The sequence below is a fragment of the Chlorocebus sabaeus genome, chromosome 16 (assembly GCF_047675955.1).
Source record: "Chlorocebus sabaeus isolate Y175 chromosome 16, mChlSab1.0.hap1, whole genome shotgun sequence".
Classification (NCBI taxonomy): Eukaryota; Metazoa; Chordata; class Mammalia; order Primates; family Cercopithecidae; genus Chlorocebus; species Chlorocebus sabaeus.
In genome coordinates, this window is record NC_132919.1 from 6341772 (window position 1) to 6361257 (window position 19486).

At 45.6% G+C, this 19486-nt stretch overlaps 1 protein-coding gene across 1 annotated transcript in view; it reads right to left on the reverse strand.

The window, feature by feature from the left end:
* The window catches only part of PITPNM3 (PITPNM family member 3), a 106439-nt gene that overhangs the window by 56091 nt on the left and 30862 nt on the right, over positions 1-19486 (reverse strand). The window contains exon 3 of the mRNA XM_008010041.3: positions 17794-17901. Coding sequence (XP_008008232.3) covers positions 17794-17901 — 108 coding nt within the window. The remainder of the gene's footprint in view (positions 1-17793; positions 17902-19486) is intronic.

A 19486-nucleotide genomic window follows, 5' to 3' on the forward strand; every position in this document is an offset into this window, starting at 1 on the left:
CTACTATTATTTCCTCATGCCCAGGGATACTCGAGGGATGAGTGCAGGCCCTCCCAGGCCCCAGGGCCCCTGCTCCTTAGCTTGGCATACACACACAGGCCCCACCAGCACCCAGGATCCCCCTCCTGTTGGCTAACAAACCATGCTGTGAGTGACAGTTGGAAAGTGGAGCCAAGCATGTGCCCCTCCCACAGGCCTGCTGGCCCCATCCAGGGTAGACAAGAGTCTTGCAACCTGAAATGCACTAGGTGAGTGAGAGGTTTATTCCCCTCTGAATCACCCTTGGAATGCTCTATGGCACTGCCAGCCCAGGGTGGGGATAGCTGCCTCACCACAAGACATGCTGGAGTATGAGCACCTAACCTCAGCCCTGCCTACACCCAGGCTCTGGCATGCAGGGAGGCCAGCGGCTGTTCACGGGCAGGGGTAGGGAGAAGAAAGCTGGGTGGGGGTGGGGCTGAGAAGCCAGAGGTCAGGAGAGTCGGAGGCCAAGATCCCAGGAGGCTTCAAGGCAGCAGGAGGCAGAACCATGTGAGAATTGCCCACCAAGTACCCCTGCACGTATGCACTGTCCCATCAGACTTCACTTACAAAACACAAACTTGGCCGGGCACGGTGGTTCACGACTGTAATCCTAGCACTTTGGGAGGCCAAAGTGGGCGGATCACCTGAGGTCAGGAGTTCGATACCAGCCTAGCCAACATGGTGAAACCCCGTCTCTACTAAAAATACAAAAATTAGCTGAGTGTGGTGGCGCACGCCTGTAATCTCAGCTACTCGGGAGGCTGAGGCAGGAGAATCACTTGAACCCAGGAGGCAGAGGTAGCAGTGAGCCGAGATAGTGCCACTGCACTCCAGCCTGGGCAACAGAGCGAGACTCCGTTTCAAACAAACAAACAAACAAACAAACTTGAAGATAACACTATTCAGACTTCAGAACAGCAAACCCAATACCTGCAGCCCTCTGGAGCGCCGGCCCTGAGCCTGACTGTAACACAGACGCTTCTGGCATTTCTCGGGCATCTACTATGTGTCAGGCCCTGGAGGAGGGGAGGACTCCAGCGCAGGGAGGGGCCAGGTCTGAGTCATGACCTCCACATTCTCACGCCAGGCCCGGCGCTGGTACTCACAGAAACAATTTACGAGTTCTCCAGACCATCCAATACTTTCATTACCAGGGTGGAAATATGACTTAGCCTGGGCAGGATGTCCAGAGGTGGGGAGGTGGGCAAGCTGGGGAGGTGGGCAAGGATGAGAGTTGGGGTTGCTGGGGATGCTGAGGATGCAGCTGGGGTTGCTGGGAATGCAGAGTTCAGGGGCCGGAAGAAGCTCAAGGACCCAGGTGAGACGAGGCCATGAGGTGAGTGTCCTGGAAACGCCAGTGCACAGGCTTCACATGGGTAAGAAGAGGGAAAATGTCAGAAAGGAGGTCGGGGCCAAGCTCTGGGTCTCCTCAAAGCCCGCCGTGAAGGCTGTGCCTGGGCACGCAGGTGCTTTCTGGCTTGCCTAGTGCTTTCCCGCACACAAAATCGTTGGATTCCACGCCTGTGCGATAAGGCTGCTGAGCCTCAGCAAGATAAAATCACTTCCCCAACGCTGGGATCTGGTCCCTCGGACACCCCAGTACTGGCAAGGGCTCTTCCCACAATTTCACCATGCCCTCTATTGGTGGGGGGCTTCCTAGAGCAGGGGCTTCCCAGGGCGGCTCAGGCAGCCTGGGTAGTGCTTCCTGGAGGAGGAAGGCATGGGACAGGCGAAGGCTGCCACAGTCAGGGTCTGAGGGGTGGGGAGGTGGGAAGCAGAGAAGGGGACATTTACAAGGGGCACAGAGAGGACGCGTCCAGAGGCTTGGGGACTGGCTGGTGTTTGCTTTGGGCTTCATCTTTCCTGCAGCGCAGCCTGAGCCAGGCATCCCGGGGATCCCAGGGCTGTTGAAGACACCGATGGGGTCAGGAACAAACCTGCTGTTTGACGAGGTAAGTGTGGGGCCCGGACAGCAGGAAGCCGCCCTTGCCTACCCAGTCCAAGCCGGCTCCATCTTCCCTGGAAACCGCCAGCGAGGGAGGAGCCGGCTTGAACCTGGCTTCCTGATTTAGCAGGCTCCCAGGACGAGGGTGATTAACCAACTGTGCAGCTGGCTCAGCTGCCGCCTAAATGAGACCCCACTTAGCCTGGAGCTTTGCAGGGCTCATGGGCCCGACAGCTTTGCCTCTGCTGGAGCTTGTTTCCAGCGGAGGAGCTGCCAGAAACTCCCGCAGACAGGATGGGCTACGTGGAGAGGGCTAAGGACTGGGAAGGCCGGGGTTTTGTCGCGCACCCCAAGCTCTGGGCCCCAGGAATCTTGCCTGTCCTGAACTCACACAGCCCTGGAAGGCTGAGTCACGTCATCTCTTCTGAGAAGAGACTCCTAAGTCCCGCGAATGGTTTCCTGAGTAATTTTATATCTCTTCTTCCAATCCCCTTCCAACAAATCGTGAGTTCCCCGAGAGCAAGAGAAGCAAAATGTGTGGCCAAGAACAGAAGCCCTTTCGGCAAACTTCTGAAACAGGAGAGCCTTCCTGCACCAAACTGGAGAGTTGGTGGCTGCGGGGAGAGTGGTTCAGCCAGATGGGGCCTTGGAGAATAAAGAACTGGGAATTCTCCTGATAAACCAGAAAGTGTCAGGGACAGCCCCTGTGGAACAGGGACAGGAGCTGCTAAAGCCGCCATTTGCCCTGGGCTCTCCCCTTACTCAGCACTGGGAGCCCTGGCCAGGCTCCGGGCCAGACTGGTGACTTTGCTCATGAAGGCTGGCTGAGGAGGGAAGACCTGCACGCTCCTCCCTGCTCAGACCATTCCCAGCACGGAGCGTGGTGAGCTGCAGGTTGAGACTCACGCTCATTACCCCTCACCTGGCCCAGCATAAGCCCTTACACTCATTCCCTGGTCCCTCCTGTTCTCCTCCACATTGGCTTCTGGAATAATCTTTCTAAAAAGTGGCTCTTCGCTCCCCCCTGCTTAAACCATTCAGTCGATCCACAGGGACACTCCCGAGAAGGCAGCCAACTCTTCAGCCTGGCATTCGAGGTCTTCATCTCCAGCTTTTCCACCCCTGCCTCTTCTCCAAGACCTCCCACCGCTTTTTACCATCCCCTAGCTCCGCACCTCACCCCCAGCCCAATGCTTCACACCCCAACCTCAGTCAGGACAAACTCCCCTAAATCTCCCTGCTTCCCATACCTTTTATTCTACGTCTTTTCCATGTCTTTTATTTCATCAATATGTTATGTTGCATTGATTGATTTTCACATAATAACTTCGCACACCTAAATTCCACTTAGTCCTTGACAGATCTTGTCATTTCACTGTTCTTTTATGCTTGAGGTTTTTATATCTCTTCCAGGACAATTTATACTAACAATCTACGAGCTGTCATTTAAGGAATGACAACCTCATAGCTTGTCCAACCTCAGTCAGGACAAATTCTCCAACTCTCCCTGCTTCCCTCACCTCCCTCTGCACCTTTGTCCCTGCAGCTCCTTCTGCCCTCACTGGTCTGTCCCAACCCCAGCAAAGCCTCCTTAGTTCCTCATGCAGCAGCTCCAGCGCTACCTCCTCTTTGAGCCCTCTGTGCCTTGCTCCCCATCTTGTCAGAGCAATTAGCTCACTGGACTGTCACTGACCCAACCCCGTCTGGGAGCCAGTCAATTCTGAGTCTACTTCTGAGTCATCTGTGTGTCCCCTGCGGTGACCAGCACAGGGTCTGACACAGAGTAAGTGTCCATTCCTGTGCACTGCATGCATAAGTGAGGGAAGGAACGTATGAATGCACAATGAGCCCCTCACCGCTTGGGGCTCACACAGAGAGGAAAGGGACACACCCAGAAAAGCACAGCTGTCAGTAGAATGGTCCGTGCTATAGATAAGAGATCAACTCAGCTGTGCTGGGCATGAGGACAGTGGTCTGGGAGAGGCTGGAGTATCAAGGAGGCTTCCCAGAGGCAGTGCCTGGGATTGTGGGAGCTAGAGATGAAGTCAGGGGAAGAGCTGGGGCAAAGGCAGGAAGCTGACGAGCTCCACGTGAGTTCAGGGATCTCTCTGCAAGCAGCCCCCTGGCCATTTGACTAGGATACAGTAGGGGGTAGAAGAGGAGGGGAGGGATGACCAGGAAGCCATGAATATCAGAATCAGAGATAACCTTGGAATTATTGGGTTCAGCAACAATTTGACAGCCCCTTTATGTCTCTCATGGTAGCTCTTCCAGGGCTTTGATTCCTGTAGTGATAGGAAACTCGCTAACTCTGGAAATTTATGATTGTTAGAAGGAAGGCTGGAACCACATTGTGGATGGCCTTCTGTGCCAGGCTGGGGGATCTATACTTCATACTGCATGCAACAAAGACCTACTTGCCAATTTCGTGGCAGAATGATAGGACTGGATTTCTATTTTAGAAGCATCGTGGTAGGATTGGATAAAGATGGTAAACTGACTACATGATCTAGTCTTTTTCTCCTCCTCCAGATCCCTAGAAAATGACATCAAGCATTTTTCTGTGAATTAATCTTTAGTAGCACTGTAAAATAAGAAGTATCCTTAGCAGACCAGAAAATGTGTGGCATCCGCAAAAGTTAAAAGGCAGAGAGATCTAAGGAAGGAGGCAGGACTGGTTACATAATTTTCAGGGTCCAGTATAAAATGAAAATTGTGGGTCCCTTTGTTCAACCTAATTAAAAATTTCAAGATGGCAACAGTAGAGTAGAAAATCAAGTGTGTGGAGCCCTGTGTGACTGCAAAGGACAAATGCCCATAAGGCTAGCCCAGGAGAAAGAAAACCCATAAGCTCAAGCCTGCAAAGGAAGGTCTGTGGCTTGGCGGGGCGCGGTGGCTCACACCTGTAATCCCAGCACTTAGGCAGGCCGAGGTGGGTGGATCATGAGGTCAGGAGTTTGAGACCAGCCTGGCCAACATAGTGAAACACTGTCTCTAATAAAAATATTTTAAAAATTAGCCGTGGGAGGCAGGAGAATCACTTGAACCCAGGAGGCTGACGTTGCAAGGAATTATCACACCACTGCGCTCCAGCCTGGGCGACAGAGCAAGACTCCATCTCAAAAAACAAAGATCTGTGGCCAGTGATGGAGGCAGCACAGAAGGAACAGCAGGCTCATGGGTGAAATATACAGAAGCAAAGAAACCTCTTGTGATCGATCATCTGGGCTTCCATAGTAGAGGAGCCAGGTGTCTTGGTCCTCCCCCAACCCCTGCTTATGCCAAGCAAAGCATCTGTCCCCAAGTGTGAGAAAGGATGACTGTTTGAAGGACAGGACACCATGGAAAGCTGAAAATACCCAAGAGGAATAAAGCAGAAGCAACTGTTCAACTCACACCAGCGACATTTTCTACCTTCCCCAATCATTCGACAACAGCAGGTTTCATTAAACACACATATTCCTATCACTCAGAGATGGGCTGACAGGGAACTGCAAACACAAACTGGCTTATGCACAAATATTACTAAATATTAGATAAAAACCAACAATGTGGAAGGAAGATATCCAACTCAGTGACTGAAGGGAAGAGGGAATTGGACCTGTGGAGTCCTTAAACCCACTTAGTGTCACGGTCATTAGTGGCTCTCAAATTTTAGTATGCATCAGAATCACAGGACTAGTTAAAATGTGGATTCTGAGCCTTGCTCCTAGAATTTGGCTGATTCAGTAGGTCTAGGGGTCTAGAAATATGACCCCCAAAGTCACATTTCTAACCAGTTGCCAAGAGATGTTAATGCTGTTGGTCCAGGGGCCACTCTTTGAGAAGCATGTATCTAGATACAAGGTCATAAACCAGAGTCAGGGGGTGAATGGTAGGAAAAAATAGCTCTCTGGAAAGCTAGAGGCAGAGAAATTGATCAGGGATACCCAGGCAGTGACTGCTTCCTTCCTGTCAACAAGAACGTGACCTTGCTGACACTAAGTTTGTCTTAAGAACAAGAAGAACCTAGATTGTAAATCATTCCTTAAATAACAGCTCATAGATTGTTAGTATACATTATCCTGGAAGAGATATATAAACCCCAAGCGTAAAAGAATAGTGAGATAACAAGATTTCTCAAGGACTGAGTGGAATTTATCACAGGAATGCAAAGTTATTCAGGATGTGAAAATCAATCAATGTAACATACCATGTTGACAGACTAAAAGACAAAAACCATATAAGCATCTCAATATATGTCTGCAAAAAAAAAAAAAAATCCAGCAAAATCCAACACCTTTTTATGGTAAAAAATACATTCAACAAACTAGAAATAGGAGGGAACTTCATCAACTAGATGAAGGACAACAACGAAAGATTCATAGTTAACATCATATTTAATGGTAAAAGACTGAAAACCTTCCCCCTAAGATCAGGAATAAAACAAGATGTCTGCTGTCATTACTTCTGTTCAATATTATGTTGGAGACTCTAGTTAGGGAAATTAGACAAGAAAAGGAAATAAAAGCTATCCAGATTGGAAAGGGAAAAGTTCAACTACCTATTCAAAGATGATGTAATCCTATGCATAGAAAATACTAAAGAATCCCCTCCAAAATAAAACTAATAAATGAGTTCAGCAAGGTTGCAAGATAGAGAATCAATATACAAAACTCAATTATATTTCCATACACTTGCAATAAATGGTCTGAAAATGAAATTAAGAAAACAATTCCAGTTACATTAGCATCGAAAAGACTAAAATACTTAGGAATAAATTTAACAAAACAAGTGCAAGACTTGTACACTGAAAACTTTAAAACATCATTGAAAGAAATTAAAGAAGACTTACATAAATGTAAAGACTTCTCACGTTCATGGATTGGAACTGATATTGTTAAGATGACAATCTCCTCAAATTGATCTACAGAGTCAACACAATCCCTATCAAAATCCCCACTGGCATTTTTGCAGAAATTGACCTAAAATTCATATGGAAGTGCAAGAAACACAGAATAGCTAAATAATCTTGCAAAAGAAGAACAAAGCTAGTGGACCCCCACTTCCTGATTTCAAACTTACTGCAGGTGTACAGTAATCAAGACTGTGTGGCATACTAACATATACACATGAGTGGAATAGCACTCGGAGTCCAGAAATAAACCCATCTGTCTATGATCAATTAACTTTTGACAAATCTGCCTAAACAATTCAATGGATGAGAGAGAGTCTTTTCAATAAATGGTGCTGGGAAAACTAGTTAATCACGCTCAAAAGAACTCCTACCTCACACCATACACAAAAATTAATCCAAAGTGGATCAAAGACCTAAATATAAGAGTTAAAACTATAAAACTTTACAAAGAAAACATGGGGGTAAATCTTCATGACCTTGGATTGGGCAATGGTTTCTTAGATATGGCACCAAAAGCACAGACAATAAAAGAAAAAGTAGATAAACTGAACTTCATCAAAATTTTAAGATTTTATACTCCAAAAGACATTATAAAAAAAAAAGTATAAAGTTAACCCACAAAATGGGAGAAAGCATATCTGAAAAGGGTCTGGTGTCCAGAATTCATTAAAGAACCCTTACAACTCAACAATAAAAAGACAAATAACCCAAATTTTAAATTGGCAAAAGATTTCAGTAGACATTTCCCCAAAGGAGATAAACAAACGATGAATAAGCACATGAAAAGATACTCAACATCATTAGTCATTAGAGAAATGAAGATCAAAACCACAATGAGACATCACTTCACACCTACTAGGATGGCCATATCCAAAAAGGCAGCCAGTATCAAGGGTTGGCAAGGATGCAGAGAAATTGGAACCTTTTTACATTACTGGTGGAAATGTAAAGTGGGGCAGCTACTTTGGAAACGAATTTGGCAGTTCTTCAAAAAGTTAAACAGAATTACCATATGATATGGCAATTCCACTCCTATGTATATCAGCAAGATAATCGAAAACATATCCACACAAAAACTTGCATATGAATACTTAGAGCAGCATTATTCGTAATAGCCAAAAAGTAGAAACAACTCACATGTCCATCAACTGGGATAAATGAGACATGGCATATCCATACAACGGAGTAATACTTAGCCATAAAATGAAATGAAGCACTGACTCATGATGCTACAACATGGATGAATCTCAAAAACATTACGCTAAGGGAAAGTAGTCACACACAAAACGCTACATATTGTTTGATTCCATTTATATGAAATACCAAGGGCTGGGGGAAGGGGAATGGGGAATGACTGCTAATGGGTATGGGGCTTTTTTTTTCAGAAATGAAAATGTTCTTGGGCTGGGCACGGTGTCTCATGCCTGTAATCCCAGCACTTTGTGAGACTGAGGTGGGCAGATCACTTGAGGTCAGGAGTTCAAGACCAGCCTGGCCAACATAGTGAAACCCTGTCTCTACTTAAAAAATACAAAAATTAGCCAGACCTGATGGCGGGCACCTGTAATCCCAGCTGCTTAGGAGGCTGAGGACGGAGAATCGCTTGAACCTGCTGGCAGAGGTTGCAGTGAGCCGAGGTCGTGCCACTGCACTCCAGCCTGAGCAACAGAGTGAGACTCCATCTCATAAAAACAAAAAGAAAGAAAAGAAAAGAAAAAATATTATTGAGCTAGATAATGGTGATGGTTGCATCCCTTCATGAATATACCAAAACCACTGAATTGGACATTTTACAAAAAGGTGGGTTTTATGGTATGGGATTTATATCTCAGTTTTTAAAAAAGAATTTGGCAAGGCCTGCTTCACTTGAATAGTGTTAATGGCAGCTGTGTGCCTCCTTAGATCATTCGAATCAAGATGTCTCCTGCTCTGTGTTATAATCTCACCTATGATCTTTGGCTGACTAATCCAGTCTTAAGTGTGCAGTTATTCCCACCCATCTCTAACCCACCAGAAAACTCCGAAATGTTCTAAAACATGCAGATGGAGACTTTTACAAATGTAGCATCAGCCCATGCTTCCATGAATTAAGATCACATTGCTAATCAAAAGAATCAATCAGAGCACATGAAAATGAAAAGATGATTTTAAAAAATAAACAAACCAACCCCAGGCCTGGCACAGTGACATACGCCTGTAATCCTAGCACTTTGAGAGGCTGAGGTGGGAGGATCGCTTGAGCAAGACCAACCAGGACAACACAGCGAGAGCCTATCTCTACAAAAAATTAGGCAGGTGTGGTAGTGCAAGCCTGTGGTCCCAACTACTCAGAAGGCTGAGGCAGGAGAATGAGACCCAATCTCTAAAAACAAAACACAATACAGAAGAGCTGACCTGCAGAATGGAGACTGATGAAGAGAAAATGGGTAAGTTGTTGGTTAGAGCCAAGGCCTATTCTCAGAATGCACGAAGGACCAAGAAATATGAATAAGAAGAACAAGGTAACATGTGGTTAGAAAAGTCTCTGGAAGGATAAAACAGAGAAAGAGATACTTAAAGAAACAATGAAAAGAGGGCTTCACAGTAGGGAAGGGGTACAACCAGGTGCAACATGACCAACAAACACCCCCACGACAAACACCTCCTCAGAAACATGGCTTGAAATTTCAGAATACAAGGAAGAAAGACTTAAAAACCGAAAGGCTGGGCACAGTGGCGAACGCCGGTAATCCCAGCACTTTGGGAGGCTGAGGTGGGCTGATCACTTGAGGCCAGGAGTTCGAGACCAGTCTGGGCAACATGGTGAAACCCTGTCTCTATTAAAAAAGCAAGAAAGAAAACAATTTTAAAAACTTAAATCTTCAGGAAGAGTAAAAACCGTATTACCCGCAAAGGAATGAGAATCAAATTGATCTCAGACTTCTCAGCAACATCACTAAATTCAAGAAGGCCATGGAGGAATAGCTGCGGAGATAGTTGGGAATGTGATTACGGAGGCAGATAAGCTTGCATTCAAATGAGCAAGCAAAATAAAGACATGTTTAGCAATGTAAGGACCTAGAAAACTGCTATCCACAGTTCCTACCTGAAAGAATTACTAGCAGAGACATGCTGGTGAAAAAAGAAAGTAAATCCAAGAGGAAGTCAGGGAATTGAGGAAGTAGCAGTGAGAGCTATATGCTATAAAGGGCGAATTTTACTGAATATAAATCGTAGCTCAAAATACTTAACCCAAAAAGAATGAGAAGGAGGAGGAGGTGGGGGAGGAGTTGTCACTGCTAAAGCCGCCATGATGAGAAAACAAAACCCTCCCCAAAAGTAAAACAGCAAAACTTATCATTAAGTTGAAATAAGAATTGACAACATGAAACCAAACGGACAGGGGCCATGGGAGCTGGGGAGTTAGGAAGAGAAGGAAGAAGAAAGGTACCAACGTCCTTCCCTGTTCAGCCATGGGATAGATAGAGCTACTGACTTAATCCAAACTCTGGTAGAAAATGCCAGTTTTTATTTTTATTTACTTATTTATTTTTTGAGACAGGGGCTCATTCTATCACCCAGGCTGTGTTTCAGTAGAGCAAGCATGGCTCACTGCAGCCTCAACCTCCTGGGTTCAAGCGACCCTCTCACCTCAGCCTCCAGAAGAGCTGGGAACACAGGTGCATGCCACCCCCCCCCCCCAGCTAATTGTTTAATTCTTTGCAGAGGCGGGGGTCACTTTCTTTCCCAGGCTGGTCCCAAACTCCTGGGCTCAAGCGATCCTCCCACCTCAGCCTCCCAAAGTATTGGGATTACCGGCATGAGCCACTGCGCCTGGCCAAAAATACCAGTTTTCAAATGTGTGTGAAAACTGTAGGTTTCTAGAACTGCAGAAAAAGGAGATATATAAGAAATTTGATTGTGTCAATAAAAAACAGGAAAAAGGGAAGGAGAAAACTGTATTGATAATAGCTTAAATTTTATAGAGAATTTGTAACCCAACATATACGGTGTAGATAATGTATCTATTTTTTAACTCATAAGGAACGTTCACACACACACACAAGACTGTGGTTTAGACAAGAAAGAATTTCAAAAAGATATCACTTTAGGGTCACATGGTCTGATCATAGTGGAATAAAATTGCTAATTAACAAGAAAAAAATCTATTTGTCAGGATTCTTGTACATGGCTCTCAACAGTTCTTTGTGTAAAGAGGAGAAACGTGGAGGTTTTGAACTCTGCAGACATGACGGACAGCGAGAGGGCTACTTATCCTAACCCTGTGTAACGTGGCCAATATGGCTGGATGCAGCTTTTCTGGGGACTGAAGGTTATACAATTTTGGGGTCCCCTTTTAAGGAAAAGATTATCCCCCCCAAAAAAAGCTTACTTTTGTAAATTTTACCAAAAAAAGGTAATGGGTAAAAAAGCAAAAAAAAAAAAAAAAAAAGTAACCTTGCTAGGAACCTCTCTTGGAAGGGAACTGTGTGTGTGTCATTTTAAAAATAGGATTAAAAAGCTCTTATCTCTAGAATTAGAAAAGCACAAATCACATAAATCTGGAGGAAATAATGAAATAAAAGCAATGTTAATTTATAAAACTAGAGAAAATGGTAGACAATAGAACTGATTAATAAAAGTAAGAGCTATTTCTTTGAAAAGACCTTTGAAATAGGTAAGCCTTTGGCAAAACTTACTAAGATTGAGAGAGAGAGAGAGAGAGAGAGAGAAAGAGAGAAGGATGGAGGGAAGGGGAAAAATACAAAGTACAAAGGAACAATGAGGGGAATGAGAAAGAAGTCATAACTTTCGAAGTTAATTGCTTTCAACTTCATGAGGGGTATTTCTGGAATCCTAGGGCGAGGGTCATGCTTACTGGCGAAACACTGGAACGTTTCCATCACAGCACTTCAGTCAGGAAGTACTGAGTCCAACCAGAAAGCCTGCGACCACTTCTGTCACTCTACGTTGACCTGGAGATCCCATGCAATGCAATTTAAAAGGAAAAATAAGACCGGAGAGTAAATGCTGGCAAAAAATATAACTGTTAAGATTTGTAAACAAGGCTGGGTGCAGTGGCTCACACCTGTCATCCTAGCATTTTGGGAGGCCGAGGCGGGCAGATCACTTGAGGTCAGGAGTTTGAGACCAGCCTGGCCAACATGGTGAAACCCCATCTCTACTAAAAACACAAAAAGTAGCCGGCCATGGTGGCGGGCGCCTGTAATCCCAGCTATTCGGGAGGCTGAGGTAGGAGAATCGCTTGAACCCAGGAGGCAGAGGTTGCAGTGAGCCAAGATCACACCACTGCACTCCAACCTGGGTGACAGAGCAAGACTCTCTCCAAAAAAAAAAAAAAAAAAAAAGAAAGAAAGAAAGAAAAGATTTCTAAATGATGTGATGCTCTAACTAGGAAAAACCCAAGAGAATCAAGCGACAAACTACTAAAACCAACAAGAAATGTCAGCGAAGTAGCAATATTTCAAATACATAGCAGACTAGTAATTTACATCCAGAATATATATATGAAGATCTCCTAAAATCCAATAAAAAAGATAAACAATCCAATAGCATATGGGCAAAAATGGTGTTTAAGAAATTTAGAGAAAATAAAATAGGATCAGTCAACACATTTATGAAAAGATGTTCAATCTCACTGGAAACCAGGTAAAGACAAAGCAAGACAAGAAAACATTTTCACCCGGCCATTAGATAAAATGTGGAAGTTTGATAATATCAAATCTGGTAACACATTGTGGGGAAATGGCTAACTTAATCCATGGTTGGTGTGCAAATATACATTTGCACCCTTTTTTGGTAAACCGTTTGACAATACCTATTGCAATTTTGAATGCTTATACTTTAAACCCATAAAGCATTCTTACAATAATGAAACATTCCAATGCCTATCACTGCAGAATGGTTAAATAAATTATGGTACAACTATGGTAGAGAATACTATAGTATAGGTAAAGATAATGAAGTGAATCTATATATACTCATACGAAAAGCTCTCCAAGATCTTCTGTTAAATGTGAGGGAAGAGGTAAGTTGCAGCACTAATGTCTAATACCATCGACCTCTAGAGAGATACCCTCCACATTGTTCAACTCTGCAAGGAGGTCTGTAATTGAAGGAATAACTAAAGGAGACTTTGGTTTTATTTGTTGCATTTGATTTTTTCCGGTAAGGATACATTTAAGAAATCAAATGAATATTTATCATGTTTGTAGAAGCATTATTCATGGTAGCTAAAACGTGGAAGCAACCTAAACGTCCATCATCAGATGAATGGATAAACAAAATGTGGTATATCCATACAAGGGAAAGTTACTCAGCCCCAGAATGGAATAAAGTACTGATTCATGTTGCAACATGAATGAACCTTGACAGCATTATGCTAAGTGAAATCGGCCAGGCACAGAAGGACAAATACTGAATGATCCCACATATGTAGGGTACCTAGAGAAGTCAAATTCATGGAGACAGAAAGTAGAATGGTGTTTACCAAGGGCTGGGGAAAGGAGAATGGGGAGTTGGTCTTTGACGGGCACAGAGTTTCAGTTGTGGAGGATGACCAAGTTCTGGCGATGGTTGGTGGTGATGGCTGCAGGGCAATGTGAATGGACGTAATGCCACTGACCTGTACACTTAAGAATTGCTAAAATGGGCCGGGTGTGGTGGCTCACGCCTGTAATCCCAGCACTTTGGGAGGCCGAGGCAGGTGGATCACTTGAGGTCAGGAGTTCAAGACCAGCCTGGCCAACATGGCAAAACCCTGTCTCTACTAAAAATACAAAAATTAGCTGGGCATGGTGGTGGGCGCCTGTAATCCCAGCTACTCGGGAGGCTGAGGCAGGAGAATCGCTTGAACTCGGGAGGCGGAGGTTGCAGTGAGTCGAGATTGTGCCATTGCACTCTAGCCTGGGCGACAAAGCAAGACTCCATTTAAAAAAAAAAAAAAATTGTTAAAATGGTAACTTTTATGTTATGCATATTTTACTACAATAAGAAATGTTACACAAAAATAAGACAAACAATTGCAAAAATAATAACAGTATAACAAATAATAATATTTGAACAATTGTAAAATAATAGTAATAACAACATGCTTCTGGGTGTTCAGCTCATGCTAAAGGATCCCTTTCCATAAAAAAAAAATATATATATATACACACATATACATATATACATATATACATATATACTGGGCCATATATTGCCAAAAAGATAAATATATAACCAAGCTTAAAATAAAAAATGTATGATACACAGTGCCAGAAACAAAAAAAGGAATCCAGAGACGAAAGCAGAAGCTGAGATAGAGGAGATCCGTGAATCCCATGAGTCAGATGAATAAAGAAAGAGGCTCCGGGATCAGAGCCTAAAAACCACACTGTGAACTCCACCAACCTGACCTCAGCCTGTGGATGGCAAGGAGCTGATGTGGCACCCACTTTACAGCAGGGACCCTTGAAGGGCCATTCCATCCTTACAGGAACTTAAAAAAAGAACCTTCTTTGCGGAAGCGGCAAAGAAACCATTCACAGACAGTGAGAGAGAAAATTCACACATGAGTAATTAAAACCCTAAGCCTGTGCCACTTCTGGGTGTAGGGTCTAAATTTACACCACCCATGTAGAATGGAAACTCGAAACTATAAATTTAGCCTATAAAATATTCAAGATTAGTGAAACACTCAGGCCCAGCAGGAAAGAAAACAAGGCCGGTCTTTATGAGGACATTTTCCCAACCTAGGGCACACAAGACTACCCCCAAAAAGAAGAGAGAGGTACGTGTGACCAAGATGAGTTCAAAATCACAAATGAGAAACAAAACCCATGAGGTACATTTAGCGTACACACACACACACACACACACACAGCAGAATTAGCACCCTTGAGAACTGGAGGGATGAGAGCAGTCTGAAAGTGCTGATGAAATATATGACTTAAATGGTGAGGGAGAGAAAAGGTGAAATACAAAACAGAATTCAGGCTTAAAAGGAAGAAGGTCGGCTCCCTTGGGAATGTGTGGAGCATAAGGAGTCTTTAGGACATCCGGGTAGAGGTTAGCAGGAGGTTACCAAAAATGTGAGGGTGGGGCCCAGAAGAAAGGTCCTGGCTGGAGATACAGCAGGGAGTTGTCATCGAGGTGGCTGGAGCCCCATGGAGGCAGTGTGACTGACCAGAGTGTCCAGCATGAGGCCGGCGGGTGCCTGGAATGAGCCCTGTGTCTAAGGGCAGGAAACTTGAAGAAGACAGGAGGATCCGTTCTGTCTATGCCACCAATTTCGATTGCATTCCTTTCCAGGAAGCGTTCACGGATCTGCCTTTCCCCAAGACACTTCCCAGAGCCTCTCAGAGCCTGGACCCAGCCTGTCTTACTGTATAGTAACCCCTGGCTCTGATCTGTCGCTTCCACTCTGCTGTAAGCTTCTAAGGAGTGACAAGGCCATCCTGCTTGTCTCTGTTCCCCCTACACTGGGCACAGGGTCGAGCTCCTGTGATGGCTCCATAAATGACTATTGAAATGAATGTGTGTGTTCTGTCGTGTTGTGGGAATTCACATTATGAATCCGCATGAGAACGGGACTCGGAAGGAGCTGGAAATCCAGCTGGCTTCCTCTTCCTCTTACCGTCTTTCCTCTCTTCTTCCCGCTCCCCATTCTGTACTGGGAAGAAACACCACCAACCCTCGGACTCAGGCAAGCACTGCCCTTCATTCAATCGTGCCTGAGCATCAGGAAGCATTTGTGAGGGCTGCCACTTGTGCAAGACTGGCCATGCTTCTCCCCCTTCCATCATTATAAGAATGACCTGCTATCGAAAGCACTTTGCAAATATCGTTTCATTTAATCATCGCAGCTTTTTTACTAGTCCTCCACTCTGCAGATGAAGAAACGGAAGCCCAGAGAGGTGATGTGACTTTTCCGGACCACAAAGTCGTGGAGTGGCATGGCTGAAGTTCAAACCCAGGCTTCTCTAACTCCAACACTGCAGCTTCTGCCTCTCTCCTGGACTTCCTGCTATGCCTCCTCATCCCCTGCCCTCCCGTGCGCTCCCAACTCACTCTGCCTCTTGCTCACACGAAAGCCCTTAGTTCACATTGGGTCTGAGTCATACACTCTTTAGCAGACAAGTGGGGGTGAGGGATGGGAAGGGGATGGCCAAATGGGTGGTACCAATCCAGATTTGTCTTTTCAAGGCTACAAGCACTGTTGTGGGGCAGGACGTAGAATCCATGACCCCTTCTAGGCCCCCTCTGGGTTCTCAGGATGAAGGAAAGAGCAGCAAAGGACCCATTGGCAGATACATGGCTATGAAGACTGGCACGTTGTCTCTGGATTGCCCTTGGGGGCCAGACTCAGAGCCTCCCGCCCCTTCTCATGGATGGGACAGTGGTACAGGGCACCTTTCCTTTCAGACTCATGGTTCCTTGAGCCTGACTTTGTTAGGGCCCAGAACTGTGCCAAGCCTTAGTCCAGTCAGGGAGGTGAAGCCCTGGACTGGGAATCAGAAGGCCAGGAATCTGAGCCTAATGTTGCCACCAGTTTGGGGGACCTCGGACAAGATGTGGCTCCTCTGAGCCTGGGTTCTTTGTTGGTTAGATGGGATGACCACACCAAACCTGCCCATTTCTCAGGATGAGTGCTTTGGCATGAGAAGAGCTCTGAACCAAGGGGGCAGGGATGGGGATGAGAAAAGGAACAGGGACAGGGTAAGATGGTCACCACCAAGACAGCTGCCACCAAGGCAGCCATTCTTGTGAGCTGGACCAGGACCATCTCACTGAACACCTCCTAAGAGCATGGCCTTGCCCACTTGGCAACTCTGGGCCAGAGCACAACTGCAAATGACAGGAGCAAGAGAGGAAGGAGAAGAGAAGATGAGGAAGAAATAAAGTAGGAGGAGTGGTATGTGGGGTGGGGAAGGAGGGATGGAAGAAACCAACCTGAGGGTAACAGGTACAGAGGTTAGCACCCTGCATCCCAGATGTGGTTCTAGCCCTGGCTCTGCTTCTCACTCCATTGTAACATTAATCAAATACAGCCCTCAACTGAAGATCTCTGAGGTTCAGTTTCCCATATATTAGCTCAGAGTTTATGACCTCTTCAGCCACGCTGTCCATTTGCATTTTAAAGCCTTGCCCCATTGCTTCACTGTCAGGAGCCCTTCCTGGATCCCCTCTCCTGCCTCCTGAAAGTCATGCCTCTCCCTTCTGAGCTAACAGCCCTCAGCTTAAGCCTGATGCATATATCTTGATTTATACAGTGTCACACATCACAAGACAGAGGTCTCAGATGAATCACCTTTGGTTGCTCCTGCCAAGCACTTATACACAGTAGGTGCTCAACGAGCCTGTTAGTGATGAACAATAGCCAAGCAGATGGATAGATGGATGCCAAAAAGAATCAGCCTGCTTTGTAGGCTGATCAAACTCCTGGTCAAAACTCTTCTCCAAAGAAAGCCTCCCGGATTAATCCCCAGCCATATACTCCTTCTTCAACAGCTCAGCCAGAGGAAATCCTGATTCTCACTGCTGTCCTTCTCTTTCCCCTTAGACCTCAGCTCCTGTCCTGCTCAAAGGCTTCTCCAACTGTCACCCTCCTTACTCAGCAGATTCCAGTACCAAAGACCTGGCAGTCCAAGGAGCTTGGACCCAGGCACCTGCCATTTACCACCCGTGCCACTGGGGTGGTCATTCTATGGACAAAGGAAGATCTTTTGAAGTACCCTGGAGCTGTTCTGCCACAGAAAACCCCATGGAAGTCCCCATGAGAGTTCCTGTAGGTGGCAGAATCTCAGGGATGCTATGAAGGAGGAACCAAGGCAGATGGACTCTTCACAGAAGACCCAAGTCCCAGCCCCAGTTGCCAGCCCTACACCCCACCCTGCAACACACCTATGTGCACATCCTGGTCATGAGAGAAGCATAATCTCACCTTGATGCTCGTCCAGTTTCCCCATGGTCTCGATCTGCTCCACAAGGTCATTGGAGTTCCACTGGCTCATCCCAATGAGGATGGCATTCTTCCCTTCAGCCACCTCCTCTGTGGGAAGAAGCAGTGGTGAGCATGAGCAGGTGCAGCTAGGGATAGGTAGCCTTATCAGGAGCTTATGTCTGAGAGATATCTTCTCTTATCCTATTTCTTCCTTGAGTTGAGGTGTACCTCAACTAGGTACTGTAGCTAGACAGTTACAAGACTTTCAGAGATTTGCCATTGCAAGAAGGTACTGTTGTACCCTACTGGACCTCCATGTGCTACAGCAAAAGAAAGTAACAAAAAGCCTGAAACCCCATAAAAAGTACCATTCCTAGCACTGAGGGCAGTATCTCTTGAAAGTCAGTGTGTTTGGGAAGAAAGAGCAAAACCTTGTCACTTGCAAGCAGTTTTTCCTTAAATTACTGACTTCTCTGACCCTCGATTTTCCCATCAGTAAAATGGATCTGGCCACAGAGGTGTTGTGAGGATTAAATGAGATAATGGATGTAAAGGTCTTGGTGCAGAGCAGGTGCTCACAGATGACAGCCATCATGGTGATGTCATCACATGAGAAGTAACTTACCACCAGGAGTTGAGTGGATAAGGATTTGCGTGGAGTAACTGGAGGAGAAGAAACCTTCTGGTTCTAAGGAAGCTTTGAGCTGTATGGAACCTTTAGCCCCCATCTGAACTTTATGTCCCTCTTAAAGCCTCCCTTCTCTCGCACTCCTCCCCTCAACCCTGTCTCTATCCTTGTTCTTTCCTTGTCTGAGCATAGTGATTCCTCTGGGAGAAACCAGTGGGGCAAGATTCTATAACCACACTGAAAACAAGGCCCTGGGTCCCACACATCGCATACACACATCTGGTACCGTCCCTCATCCTACAAAGGGACATTTCTTCAAAGACAATCCCTTAGGCACGTGTGCTGTCCTCCCCACACTTTGCCCAAAAACAGATGTGCCTTTCTGGTGAAGACCTTTGTGCCCTCCCTCACAGAACAGACATCAAAGGGTGTTGAGGACAATCTCCAACCTTATGATAATTAAGAACAAAGGGTTGAGATCCATTTCACTGCCAAAGAACTTTACCAACAGAAGGAATCAATATGGTGGATCTGAAGCTTTGGGAGCTGTCCAGAGTTCTGATTCACTCTAGAGCTCAGTTGACCAGACCCCCAGTTCTTGTTAGGACATCTCCTCCTGTCTTATTTTATGCATCTATTTGATTGACTTAACAACAATTATCTAACCGTTACCACACACTGAGATTAGTATAAGTGCTTTACAAATATTAACTCAATTCTCATAACAATACAAAAAAGGTACAATTATTGTTATCCCCATTTTATAGACAAGGAAACTGAGGAACAGAGTAGCTGAGGAATTCTTGCCCAAGGTCACTGGCTAGAGTCAGGATTCAAAACCAGGTATACTGTTTCAAGAGTCCTGAAATCCTGCCATCCTGATAGCCTGCCCTGGACATCCTGTATTGGCTGCGCACACTCCAGCCAGGCACCACACACATTCGGACAATTTCCTGAGCCTGGCGTGTTCCATCTGGGAACTGGTTTATTCCGTACTGGGCAGAGCCCTGACCAGGTTCCAGTGCAGATCCTGCTGCATGTGAGCTGTGTGCTTTTCCACACCCT